We start from the raw sequence: 13,041 nt of genomic DNA, 5'->3' as shown, positions 1-13,041 counted from the left end.
TGCAGAGAGGACTGTGTACAGGTGGTGCAGAGAGGACTGTGTACAGGTGGTGCAGAGAGGACTGTGTACAGGTGGTGCAGAGAGGACTGTGTACAGGTGGTGCAGAGAGGACTGTGTACAGGTGGTGCAGAGAGGACTGTGTACAGGTGGTGCAGAGAGGACTCTGTACAGGTGGTGCAGAGAGGACTGTGTACAGGTGGTGCAGAGATGACTCTGTACAGGTGGTGCAGAGAGGACTGTGTACAGGTGGTGCAGAGAGGACTGTGTACAGGTGGTGCAGAGAGGACTGTGTACAGGTGGTGCAGAGAGGACTGTGTACAGGTGGTGCAGAGAGGACTCTGTACAGGTGGTGCAGAGAGGACTGTGTACAGGTGGTCCAGAGAGGACTGTGTACAGGTGGTGCAGAGAGATCTGTGTACAGGTGGTGCAGAGAGGACTGTGTACAGGTGGTCCAGAGAGGACTGTGTACAGGTGGTGCAGAGATGACTCTGTACAGGTGGTGCAGAGAGGACTGTGTACAGGTGGTGCAGAGAGGACTGTGTACAGGTGGTGCAGAGAGGACTGTGTACAGGTGGTGCAGAGAGGACTGTGTACAGGTGGTACAGGTGGCTTCAACTGGCTGACTCTGGTCAACTGGCTTAGTCCTATTCGCTAGTGTGTTTGCAGACATCCAGGATTAGGCCTCACTTCAGCCAAGTTGGTAGTCACTCATTAGTGTAAATAAGTGTGCCAGTGGTCATTCTCATTCCAGCTCATCTTTGCCCAGACCTTAAGGATCCCTAGGAAAGCACCACTGCTTAATTTGTAAATGATGGAGTCACTGGGACACCACTTGGTCATGTTCCAGAACATATCAAGACAACAAGTGCATTGGAGGCACGGTGGTGCTCCGTGCATATTGCTTACTGTACACAACAGCCTGTTTGTGGGGACGGGAACTGGTGGGAATAGCGTGATCCTCCCACGTGCTGCTACGTCCTACCGGTGAAGCTCCCGCTGTCAGGTGAAAAGAAGCAGCTGGCAACTGCGCCTGTGTCGGAGGAAGCATGGTGCTAGACTCAGGTCTCGCCAGATGGGCAGAAGGTGGAGCGGCGACCGGGGCAGCGGGGGGGGGGGGGGGGGTTGGGGGTATGATTGGCCATGGAAAAATGGGGGGAAATCAGGGGGGGGAACATAAAAAAAAAATATATATATATATATATATATATTTATATATATATACTGTACAGTATATATATACACACTGTATAACTGTGCATTGTGCCCAACATAAAGATGCCCACTTAGGCTACTAGAGACAGCCTAATCGTACATAAAGATTTACCAGAGAAATTCTGGTTCGAGTAGTTACACATCAATATTTATTACAAATACTTTCATAGGGTATCGATTTTGAATGTACTGTAGGAAACAATGTCAGCAAATAATGCAATACAACATGTCGTGGTGCAGCTAGAAGTAGACTTAAATGCGACAGTCAGCTGGACTGTGCTGGTTTTGAAATGCTCACAGTGATGTGGCTTACAGCCCTTCACTCAACGCAATTCTCATGTTATTACCAATTACTGTATTTCTGGACACTCAACATAACATGCACAAATTGCCCGCAGATTTAACTGTGGGACTTACAGTACAGGTCCGCTCTCCAAAAAAAATTCTGTTTCTCAGTCATCTATGCGAATATGAATTTTGATTGCCCCAGTAGATACCTACAGGATATGCTAACACGTTTACAAAAGAATAAAAAAATCATGCTTACCTTGTCTAATTTTCCAAAATAGTCCACGCAGCGTAAATATGGACAGCAGATTCAACTTTTGGCGATGACGCTGTCTGAAGTTGACCATAACACACTCTACAGAGTAGCTCACTCAGGCATTTAGTGATTACTATGTCTCTACAGAGTAGCTCACTCAGGCATTTAGTGATTACTATGTGGATATTGTTACTTTCTAAGAGGGTAATCAACCAGCCCGTAGTTTTCAGCACTCTTCGAATTTGCATGGCGATTCATGAGGTTCATTCATAATCCTTCTGAATCACCTTGCAAATTCGAAGAGTGCTGAAGACTGTGATTTATAGGGGCTGCATGGGCACCAGGCTATTAATCACCAAATGACACGGGTTTTTGGAAGGGAGGGGAAAGGAAAGAAGAGAGAACTATTGGGTGTATTACATCATGGCAGACCAAAAAATAGAAATAAATAGTCTCATGCCCCCAGGTTCTGCGTCCATGCAAGCTCTGTCGCTATCGGGATGCAGGCAGTCCAAAACCGGGAGGTCCTGCCACAAATTAGGCACTGAAAAGCACCGAAGCCAAAGAGATAAACACTTCACAGGCTGAGCATTGACTGGTAGTAATTCCGCATAAGAGGCAACATCTTGATTTAGCCTCATTCAATATAATCATATTCAGAACACTTGAATAAGACTTTGCTTGTTACGTATACATGTGTGCAGTTCATGTTGTAGGCAGCATGTTGGAACGTACACAGCATCAATTCTGTTCTGAATCATGTATAATTGGACAATCACTTTAACTTGTTTTGATCAACAACCACTGGCAAACACATTTTCATATGGGGCTTATAACTTTTGCAAAAAACCTCTTTTGACTGCTGAAAAAGACTGTAAAGGTTTTTCACCCCACTTGGGTTTCACCCCACTTGGGACTTATTTCCTGCTCATGGTCATTCATCATGTGTGGATGGATGGATGGACCGACCGACAGACAGACAGACAGACAGACAGACAGACAGACAGACAGACAGACAGACAGACAGACAGACAGACAGACAGACAGACAGATAGATAGATAGATAGATAGATAGATAGATAGATAGATAGATAGATAGATAGATAGATAGATAGAGTTCCTGATTAGATGGCTTGAATGAAAGCCAGCAGGGCTCTGGGATCTGACGTTACAAAAATTCAGTTTTGGCCCCTTTTAATCATTTATGTTGCTATTGTTGAGATACAGTGTATTAAGGCATGATTTTACAATAACCCATCCATAATAATAAAGTAAATATAAGCACAAGCTTTCAGAAATACAGCAATACACATTAAACAACCATTGCCATAAACAGGGGGGACTTTACCCTGAACTCATATGGGACTCATATTCCTACTGTTTCAGTCAAATATGTTTTCTGCACAGCTATTAGCCTAACCTATAATCATCTGAATAATAATAATAATTAAACAAACATTCAACAGAACCAAATATTTGTTTAAAGCTTTGTCGAATACGGTTTTCAAATTCCCAATTAATACACTGCATTCATTTATCAAAATGGAGATCCAATGTGAAAATCGGTCCAGAGAAATTCCAGGTACCATATTGACCGGTCCACTGGTTGTTGATGAATGACACAATGCCAAGTCAGGAAATCTGAAATGGATCCAGTAATGTCTGTGTAATTATGTTCCAGACACGCTCATTCATCAGCATCTTCAAATACTCCTTTGACTGCAATGGGATTAATGCTTAATCATTGAGATCAATTAAAGAACTTCATTCCAAATACAGTATATAATGTACAGTGTATCTATGACTGTTGGCCTGAAAGAAAGTGTAGTGGAGGTATGGTCTCCCATCCTGACAGACTGAGGAAATCCACGATCCAATCATATCCATTCCAAAATGGACATACCGGTATAGCATTTTGGAATTAAACCCTTCACCCCCCCCCCCAATGAAGTTCAGGTCAGTTCAATTAATTTCAAATCACTTCACAAAGGTCCATGAAGCAGGTTAATGGTAAATACTGGTCTACAGTACAGTAAATGAGTAGTGATGACATTTAAATGAATAGAGAATAGAGAAATTAGTAAAATTGTGAATTTCAATGATACAATCCATCAAGTCAAGTGACAAGTCAAGATTATGTGCTTAGCACACTGTGATACAAATGCAGATCAAAGTGCTTTAGAGAATAAAAATCACACCCAGGTGTTGAAGTAAGCGTTTGCAGATCGGGTCTGTGGGTCTGTGTGTCTTTCACCGGCTTGTCTCCACTCTCATTTCCTTGTGGGAGGGGCCTAGGATAAATCTCATGTTCATATCCCGTGCTCAATAATGTATGGGCTCACTAGCTCTTATGACATCACTGATGATGTCACAACTTCGCATCACTGATGACATCACAATTGCTCTTATAACATCACTGATGATGTCACAATGCCTATGACATCTGCCCTCTCCACCTCCTCCCTTTCCCTGCTCTCTCCTCCCCCACGTGTGTGTCCTTTTGTAGCTAGGGCTGTGAATTTTCACTGGCCTCATGATTCGACTCAATTGCGATTAATCTGTCAACAATTCGATTCCGCGGGCCATGGGCTGTCCAGCACGGTGCTGTCAATAAAGTTTGCTTTGAATCGCTGACATCACATAGCTGTCATGGCGGCCCCTGTGGAGGACAGGCTTAGCTGGTTTCCTGCCGTAGCAGTTGGAGTTACCTTCCTGAAATGTCTCTTTATCAACGCATATCACTCCACAGACTTTGAGGTCCATAGGAACTGGCTGGCCATCACACACAGCCTGCCGCTGTCGCGCTGGTACCATGAGAACGGCTCTGTGTGGACGCTGGACTACCCAGCGTTTGGTCTGTCGCACGTTTAATCCCGCCATGCTGCAGCTCACCAACCACAACTACTGCAGTCCACAGACCCTGCTGTTCCACAGACTGTCTGTGATCTGCTGTGACCTGCTGCTGCTGTACGCCGCCCGAGAGTGCTGCAGGTGTGTGTCGGAGCAGAAAGGCATTAAAGACATTCTGCGGTGGCCATCTTTCATCCTGGCGGTGTTGCTGCTCTGGAACTTCAGGCTCCTCATCGTCGACCATATTCATTTCCAGTACAACGGCTTCCTGTTTGGCTTCCTCCTCCTGTCTGTGGCCAGACATCTCCAGTCCAGACACCTGCAGGGGGTGCTGCTGTTCGCCCTTCTGCTCAACCTGAAGCACATCTTCCTGTACATCGCATCTACCTGCTGAGGAGCTACTGCTTCACTCAGGACCACACAGATGGCTCTGTCAGATGGAGTAGGTTCAGTGTGCTGCACCTGGCGGCTGTGGGAGGCATCGTCTCCTCAGTCTGCACTCTGTCCTTCGGCCCCTCCATCGCTATGGGCCAGCTCCCCCAGCTGCTCTCCAGGCTGTTCCCCTTTAAGCGCGGCCTGTGCCACGCCTACTGGCCGCCCAATGCCTGGGCGCTCTACAATGTGCCCTGGCTCTGCTCGGCGTTCGTCTGAAGTTGCTGGAGGAGGCGGAACTTCCCAGGGCCTCCATGACAGGTGGTCTGGTCCAGGAGTTCCAGCACGCTGTCCTGCCCTCCATCTCTCCCTCTATCACTCTTCTCTGCACTCTGCTCACCATCCTGCCGGCGGTGGTCAGTCTCTGGCGGCGCCTGTGGCTTCCTTCGCTGCATGGTGCTGTGTGCTCTGGGCTCCTTCCTGTTCGGCTGGCACGTCCACGAGAAGGCCGTGCTGCTCGCCATCCTGCCTCTCAGCATCCTGGCGGTGGAGAGCAGAGAGGATGCTGGGATCTTCCTGCCTCTGGCCACCACAGGACATTACTCTCTGTTCCTGCTGCTCTTCACCCCCGCAGAGCTGCCCATCAAAGTCCTGCTGATGCTGCTGTTCACGCTGTTCTCTTTCAGCGCACTGAGCAAACTGTTCAGCTCTCAGGGCCCCCGTCCTCGGTCCTCTGGAGGCGGTCTACCTGCTGGGCCTGCTCCCCCTGGCCACAGCCTGTGAGCTTGTCTTCCCGCTGTCGTCGTGGCAACAGACGCTGCCCTTCCTGCTGGCCACCTCGGTGTACTGCGCCGTGGGCGTCTGCTACGCCTTCATACGCCTGTATGTTAGGCCAAACAGCTGTGAGCCGTGCCCGGAGATACACAGGTCCGATCCCTAACACACACCGAACACCTGAACACAACACGCTGCATTCACACCATAGACTGTATAAAGATATGGACGTAGCCACCGTGATGTCGCCTATTGGTTTGTGAACTCCCGTTTGACGTCGAGTTTGGCATTTTCACCGTCGCCATCTTGAATGAACATCATGCTGTATTGAAGACTTGAACCTACCGATTGAGACCATAAACTCATTAGGAAAGTGTTTAGTGATACTGATGTATTGAATCAAGTGAGAAAGTAGGCTCATTTTCCCATTGACTTCTATACATTCAGACTTCCTGTTTGCAGCCGTAGACTGTATAAACGGGCGAGTTATATAAAAATTCACCCAACCACACTGTTGTCATGAATGGGTCAATTAGCTATAGAGACCAAAACTGTTTTTTGTACCAGGCTGTATACGTGTATTTCTGCTGTAAAGTTGGGCATTTAAACATGGGGGGGGTGCTATGGGGAATGACTCACTTTTGGAGCCAGCATCAAGTGGCCATTCGAGGAACTGCAGTTTTTGGCACTTCCACGTTGGCCTCATTTTTCGGAGGTTGTCGCTGCTTTCAGACACAGGATTCAGCTCGTAAAGGAAAACCCGTCCAGTCGTCCATCCAGTAGTTTGGCGTGTTTTTCTTCTTGGTGGAGATAACCAGCCAATCACAGACGAGGTGACGTCACCTCCAGATGTTTCCAGCAGCTCCAGTGGAGTTTGATATGAGAAACTGTTTCAGGATGTAAAACAAATTACAGAAAATTCAGAATGCATTAGAAGTCAAAAGAAAGACAAAGGAATAAAATAGTAATAATAATAGTAACTAGAAGGGCACTCGGGGAGCGCAGACCTCCACTAAGGCCAATAGTCCAGTCTACTGTATACCGTATGTGAATTTCATGAGTCGGATCCGGATCCACTCCATAATTTAATGGGTTTATTCCTTGGCCCCACGCTATGACCTTCCACCAAGTTTCATGAAAATATATGCAGCTTTTCCATAATCCTGCTAACAAACAAACAAACAAACAGACAAGCGGCACCGAAAACCAATTGACAAGGTGGTGGTAATACAACAACAATATAATAATAATAATAATAATAATAATAATTAACCATTTGTGTGCTATACTGAAAAGAAAGGTCTTTAAGTTTGCACACAATGTTGCATCACATCTCAAATCAGCAGTTCCATTTCTTAGGTGCATAAACACTAAATGCCATTTCTCCAGATTTACGATTATGTTCCAAGGATGTGAAGGAGCCCAGTGCCCAATGGCCTATACGATCTGCCAGGCTCATAAATAGCAACCATATACCATATACTGTGGTGCCAGGCCATTAAGAGCTTTGTAAACCAGGAGTCATCTTAAATCAATTCTGAAATTCTCAGTAAGATGAAACCCAGTGTTATCAGTTAACACAATTTGGTGTTCTCCGTTTTGACAGATGTAAACCTGCAATAAGTGATATCAGACCTTATAATCAATCCTGAAATTAATTTGTGCTCCATGATGATGTAAGTCAATAGCCACACAGCGGGCCAGCTGTGTTGCTGTTTTCACCTCTTTTCTTAAAGGTCCCAATTCGTGCAGCTGTAACCTCTTAAAAACGTGTGTCTCTGGTCCATAAAACATGATTCTGGATTAATTTGTCGAAAATATAGCAACACCGTTCGTTCTGATGGAGTTCTCACTTCCTCATCTCGTCGCTTCCCAAGAATGGTCTGTTTCTATAATATATTCAGAACTAACAGTTCCCATTGGCCGCTGAGGGAGAGCCCGCCCCAGGCTCCCAGCGGCCAATCAGATTAGCGTCTGTGGACCAGCACGCTAGGTTGTGTCCACAACTAACGTTAGCAATGAGCTATCGCTAACTTAACACGTTCACTGCCAATGACGTGTTAACACGTCAAAAAAAATCCAACGGTTGACTGCCAATGACGTGTTTTTTTTTTTGACCGTGGGATGTGCATCTAACCCTTTTACATCTCTTATATAAATATTGGAGCCACCGAACGTGTACAACCCATTCCACCGACCCACTAAGTGGCGACAGTGCTCTCCCAGACTAGAGGAAGGCAAGCAAAAAGCAGTGTGAGGAAGCCATTCTCATGAAAATGGATTGGCGAAAACGCTTTTGTTTCGCGCTTGGGAGCTGGCGGTGGGCGATTGCAAATTTGCATAATAGATTACGGGTGGAACACACTTTGAAACACGCAGCATAAATAAGACCAGAATCACAAAAGCTTCATCAAAGCTCTCAACCCAAACCCCAAGAAACGAGCGAGCCCATCCAGACTTGCCCAGCGGCCGCCAGCAGACAGGCACAGCAGCAGCAAAGCAGTGAGCCTGGTGACGCGAGGTTACAGCAGCAACAGAAACGAGCTTGTGACACGCCCGCTGCAGCCAAGAAGAACACACACGGAGGGAGGAGTTTGAAGGAGAGGGGTGTTTCCTGCTGTTATGGAGGAAATTACTGTTCAAAACTATTGTTTAGATGTCTGACGTCTTACTGATGCCAAAAATGAATGGTTAAAGTGACTGTTCTAACGAATTTCACAAAAAGCCATTTATCTCAGAATAAATTTTCAGACGCTGAAACCATGCTGTATTCTACTGCTAATGCCTACATAACTACTAACTCTACAAACTAACTATTTTAGACAGAGAAAGCACACATTCTATTAGTTCTTTTGAGATCATTTGTGTTCACAAAATCTTAGCAGAAAAGAATCCTCGGGTCTTGAAAGATGAGCCAGAATCCTCAAAAAACCCCTCTGGCAGAAGCTACCTACAGTAGGGATGTTCATTTTGAAAATTTTCCAAAATCGATAATCGGTGAGAATTAACGATCAATTATCGATTATCGATTTTATTAATACTTAGAAAATTTTCAATTTTTTCAATTTTTTTTTTTTTTTTTTTTAACAAAATGAATGCCTATGGCAGAAAATACGAAAGACAACGTGTTCTCCTCAATTAACTCTTTATTTCAATGTGTCTCCTCTCCAACACTGCTGTCCCCGGCGCATGCCGGTGTGAATTTCTCATGTTTAAAACAGTTTTGTTGGCACAAAGGCCCGTGCCCAGCCAGAAAACTAGAGACTATATGAAGCTCCACCTCACGTTAGTCGGCTGTGCAATGGAGTGGGGCGAGGAGGAACGAATTCCACCCAAACCTAGTCCAAAAAAAAATTTTTTTTTTTTTTTTTTTTTTTTTTTTAATAATTAAAAAATCGATCCAAATGCCACAGGATCGATTCCAATCCTTAACGATCGATTATCGATTTTCGATAATTGATGAACATCCCTAACCTACAGTAAAAAAAAAACGGCTGGCAGTGAATGTGTTAACGGTTGCTACGCTAAAGAGGACATCTCAAAATGCCTAGACTTACTGATTGCACCTCCGCAGTTGCTGGATCACGTACAGTTGGCGTCGCTCCAGCTAGAAGTGTTAATTTTGTGGCTAAACCTTGATTTTACTGCCCCAGATTGTTGAAACATTCTGGGCTGAAATGGTTAGCACAGACCAACAGGTCATGATGAATCTCGCGCTGAAACAGCTTGCTATGGGAAACAATAGACAAAATGGTGCAGGTAGCTTGTGTGAGAGAGACCGCGCGCAATATGCTTAAGGACCCGCGTGACGTAACATGAAACCGTCTGGGAGAACAGACTGTAAGGGCGTGGCTTGAAGGAGACAGCAGGAGGAGAGAGCTGTATAGGGACAAATCCAACTCTGGCAGTTCTGAGGTTGTGAGCACTCATTACAGGGAGGGATGACAGCAGTATATATGCATTTAGAAGTAAAAACAGCTTTTGCACGGAATGGGACCTTTAAGCTTGTTGTCAAAGTCCGATCCTGAACGAAGCTCCTCCCCCCTCCCCCATGTTTCTAAAACTAGCTTGGCACCACTCTCGCTGTTTAAAAGCGGCTCTCCCTCCCTCCCATTCCTGAAAAAGTGTCTCAATGGTGGAATTGATGAAGCGAGCGAGTAAACCTCTTAAACTAGTAAACTTGCTACCTTCCTCTTCACTTGTCATTATGGGACACATAACCTTCAGTGGGAGAAATATGCAGTGTGTGCTTGGTAGGCCTCTGTAGTGCAGTGGCTTTGCTGGTGGATATTTACAAATGTGTTGCAGTTTCTGCCACCCTCTAGTGGTCAGAAAAATGTGTATTGCAGCTTTAATTTACTAATTGAAAATTGTATGTTTTTTTTATATCATTAATCCATTCACTGGATTGTAATACTTTTTCACTTCCACCACAGGTGGGCGGTACCTCACTATTCCTGAGGTAGGCAACAAGAGGAGCGGACGAGGGGCGCGGCTGGTCCTGCCGCTCACCCCGCCCTGGAACGACGGCAATCTGTGCCTGTCGTTCCGCCACAAGCTGGCGGGACACCATGTGGGCATGCTGCAGGTGTTTGTGAAGAAGGGGAAGCAGTACAGTCCGGCAGTCTGGGGCAGGACGGGGGGCAACGGCTGGAGGCACACCCAAATCACTTTATGGGGCACGGGCCTGGAGAGTGTGAGTATTACAGTAGTAACGTGACAAATAAGTCCACTTACAGTTTACAGCTTAGCTTACAGCTGTGAATTAGAAATAATAATTTCAAAGACCTTTTTTTCCAATATTTTGTTTGTGCAGTTTTTATTAGAACAATACAAACAACAACGAGCTCAGCCTCAGAAAAGGAAAAGAAAGAAAAAACAAAAGGTCATACATATATACACGTGTGCACATACACACCCACACACTTACACCCACGTACATACTCATGTGTACGGATACACGTGTACATACATACATACATACATACATACACACACACATTCATACACACAGACATAGATACATTACCTACATACATACATACATACATACATAGATAAATAATTTATGTTGTAGAATGGAATTTATACACATGTACGAGTAGCCAGCTGCTTCTTTTCACCTGACAGCGGGGAGCTTCATCGGCAGGACATAGCACGTGGGAGGATCATGCTATTCCCACCAGTTCCCTTCTGCATGCCCTTAATCCTGCTTCCCACCCGCAGACACAGCCAATCATGCACCCGACCAAGCCGGTGGTAACACGGGGCGCGAACCTGCAGCCCTCGTTTTGGTAGGCAGAGAATCTACCGTTACACTACCCGGACGCACTTCCTAAAGACATTTCTGACAGCAGTGTAGAGAAAAGAATCTGTTCTTGTTCATAAAAAAAATCGGTCTGCATTTCAAAACTCGACATGTAATAAACCACCAAGACTCCTCAGTGTGGTTAATAATATGCTGCTGTTCACCAGGTGATCCTGAAGGGGGAGCGCGGGCGAGGCAGGAGCGGAGAGATGGCGGTGGACGACATCACCCTGAGGAAAGGCTCCTGTACGGAGGAGCACAACCTGAGGAGACTTTGATTGACAGGAAGAGAGAAAGGCAGAAAGCAAGCAAGAGGGAAAATCATCTCAAAGAGACCAGACTCTGTTCTGACAGCCCCTCCCTCTGCCTGGGTTCTCGTTGACCCCCCCCCCCCCCCCCAGCCATCCTCTGAACACGATCCCTGCAAAAAAGGAAAAGAAAAAAGAAAATGTGCGTCTGAGGCACAGCGCGTTTCTCTCTCGACTGTCCATGAATAAAAAGACTGAACCAAATGTCATGGGCGTATCCCAGCGGCACACACCTCTTTCTTCAGCCTCCCTCTCACTCCATCACCTCGCTCCCCTGACACATGCATGTACCTGCTTACCATGGCAATGCAGCCTTCCAGCAACACCTCTGAGAGGCCTGCCTTCACTCCATTCCTTCCTGGAGAGGGTCTCCTTCTCTCACAGAGGAGTCTCCTTTGCCTTGCGTTGATCTTTTAAACACCAGCCATACCACTTTTTATTTGCTAGCTATTAAGAGCGCCCCCAGGGAGGCTGACATTGATTATGTGACTCTTTTGATCAGCACAATATCAGAGGTGGTATGTTAAAAGACAAATTATTTTTGTCATCATTTTGTTCTCATCCAGATTACACTAAAGGTCTTTGCACACACAGTCCGATTGTTTTCATATGCGTGTTTCTTAATCCGTCATCTGAAAACACAGGCGGGTCCCAGCTCGCAAAAATCTATTGACTGATGCGAAAAACGCAGAAAATCTAACCTCGTCCGAAAACTTAAATGACGGACGTAATTGTCGGACTCTGTGTGTCAATGATGATTGACACAAATGAGGTCGTATTCTTTTTTTTTCGGACGAAAATACGGACTTGGTGTGCAAAAGCTATTAATCTGATGTGAATCCTAACACAAAACCGACTAGGAGAGCCATACTCTGGGCCCTAAGGGCCAGCAGCTGAGTTTAGCCCTGCTTTTGTTAGTCTTATTGGGTTTTTAGCATTGGTACCATTGACTGTACAGTCTAGGATTGGTACTGATCTGAAGCACAGTTAGACTGCAACAGTGCAGCTCATCTTTTGTGTTTACAGTATTTCAGAGATCTGCTTGGTAGAAGAGTTTTACATTTCAGCACCTTTTCTACCACCTATTATTTAATGTTCCTAAAGTTGTTTAAACACTCCACAATCATGTATTTCAAATACTTGAAATGTGTCAAGCAGAGTCGATGTATGATCTGACACTTGCAAATCGACAGTTACTTTCTATTATACAGTTTGTGCTTTGTTATATTAAGTGCAGTTTGTTATAAACAAAACAATATCAACAACTTTTTAGGCTTTCACAGATTGTATTATTGTAAATGTAGTTGTGTGTACATACTCTAGAAGATCTATGATCCTATTACGCTGTGTGGTTTATACATTATGTAAATTCAACATGAATATTAATTGGAGTGCAAAATGAATGATATTCCAACTTTTAATGAAAGATCATGTATACAGAAAGATGGAAACCTTGTGTAGTGCAAGGCAGTGTTTAGTGCACAACATGTTCATGTTTCTGTGTTATGGTATAATGCTCTGTCTGTACATTGCAAAGCACATAGTTGCACATACTGTAGTATACTATGATAATGAAGGGCATTGGTTGGAAAAATTCGAGATTTTCTGTATGCATGGATGCAGTCACCATTCAGATTTATTCACACAAGTACAGTATGTAAATAAAATAAATT

At 45.0% G+C, this 13,041-nt stretch overlaps 1 protein-coding gene and 1 pseudogene across 4 annotated transcripts in view; both read left to right on the top strand.

The window, feature by feature from the left end:
• The window catches only part of npnta (nephronectin a), a 76,230-nt gene extending 63,189 nt beyond the window's left edge, over positions 1-13,041 (top strand). For all 3 annotated transcript variants that reach the window (XM_083635113.1, XM_083635114.1, XM_083635112.1), the window contains 2 exons: positions 10,189-10,448; positions 11,228-13,041. In XM_083635113.1, the coding sequence (XP_083491239.1) occupies positions 10,189-10,448; positions 11,228-11,338 (371 nt within the window). In that variant the 3' untranslated portion in view covers positions 11,339-13,041. The remainder of the gene's footprint in view (positions 1-10,188; positions 10,449-11,227) is intronic.
• On the top strand, positions 4,406-5,918 carry LOC310774904 (dolichyl pyrophosphate Glc1Man9GlcNAc2 alpha-1,3-glucosyltransferase pseudogene; annotated as a pseudogene). The gene has a single exon. The product of its transcript is annotated as a dolichyl pyrophosphate Glc1Man9GlcNAc2 alpha-1,3-glucosyltransferase pseudogene (transcript).

Source organism: Poromitra crassiceps, assembly GCF_964638095.1.
Source record: "Poromitra crassiceps genome assembly, chromosome: 4".
In the NCBI taxonomy this organism is placed as follows: Eukaryota; Metazoa; Chordata; class Actinopteri; order Beryciformes; family Melamphaidae; genus Poromitra; species Poromitra crassiceps.
This window is presented reverse-complemented; position numbering and strand designations above follow the sequence as displayed.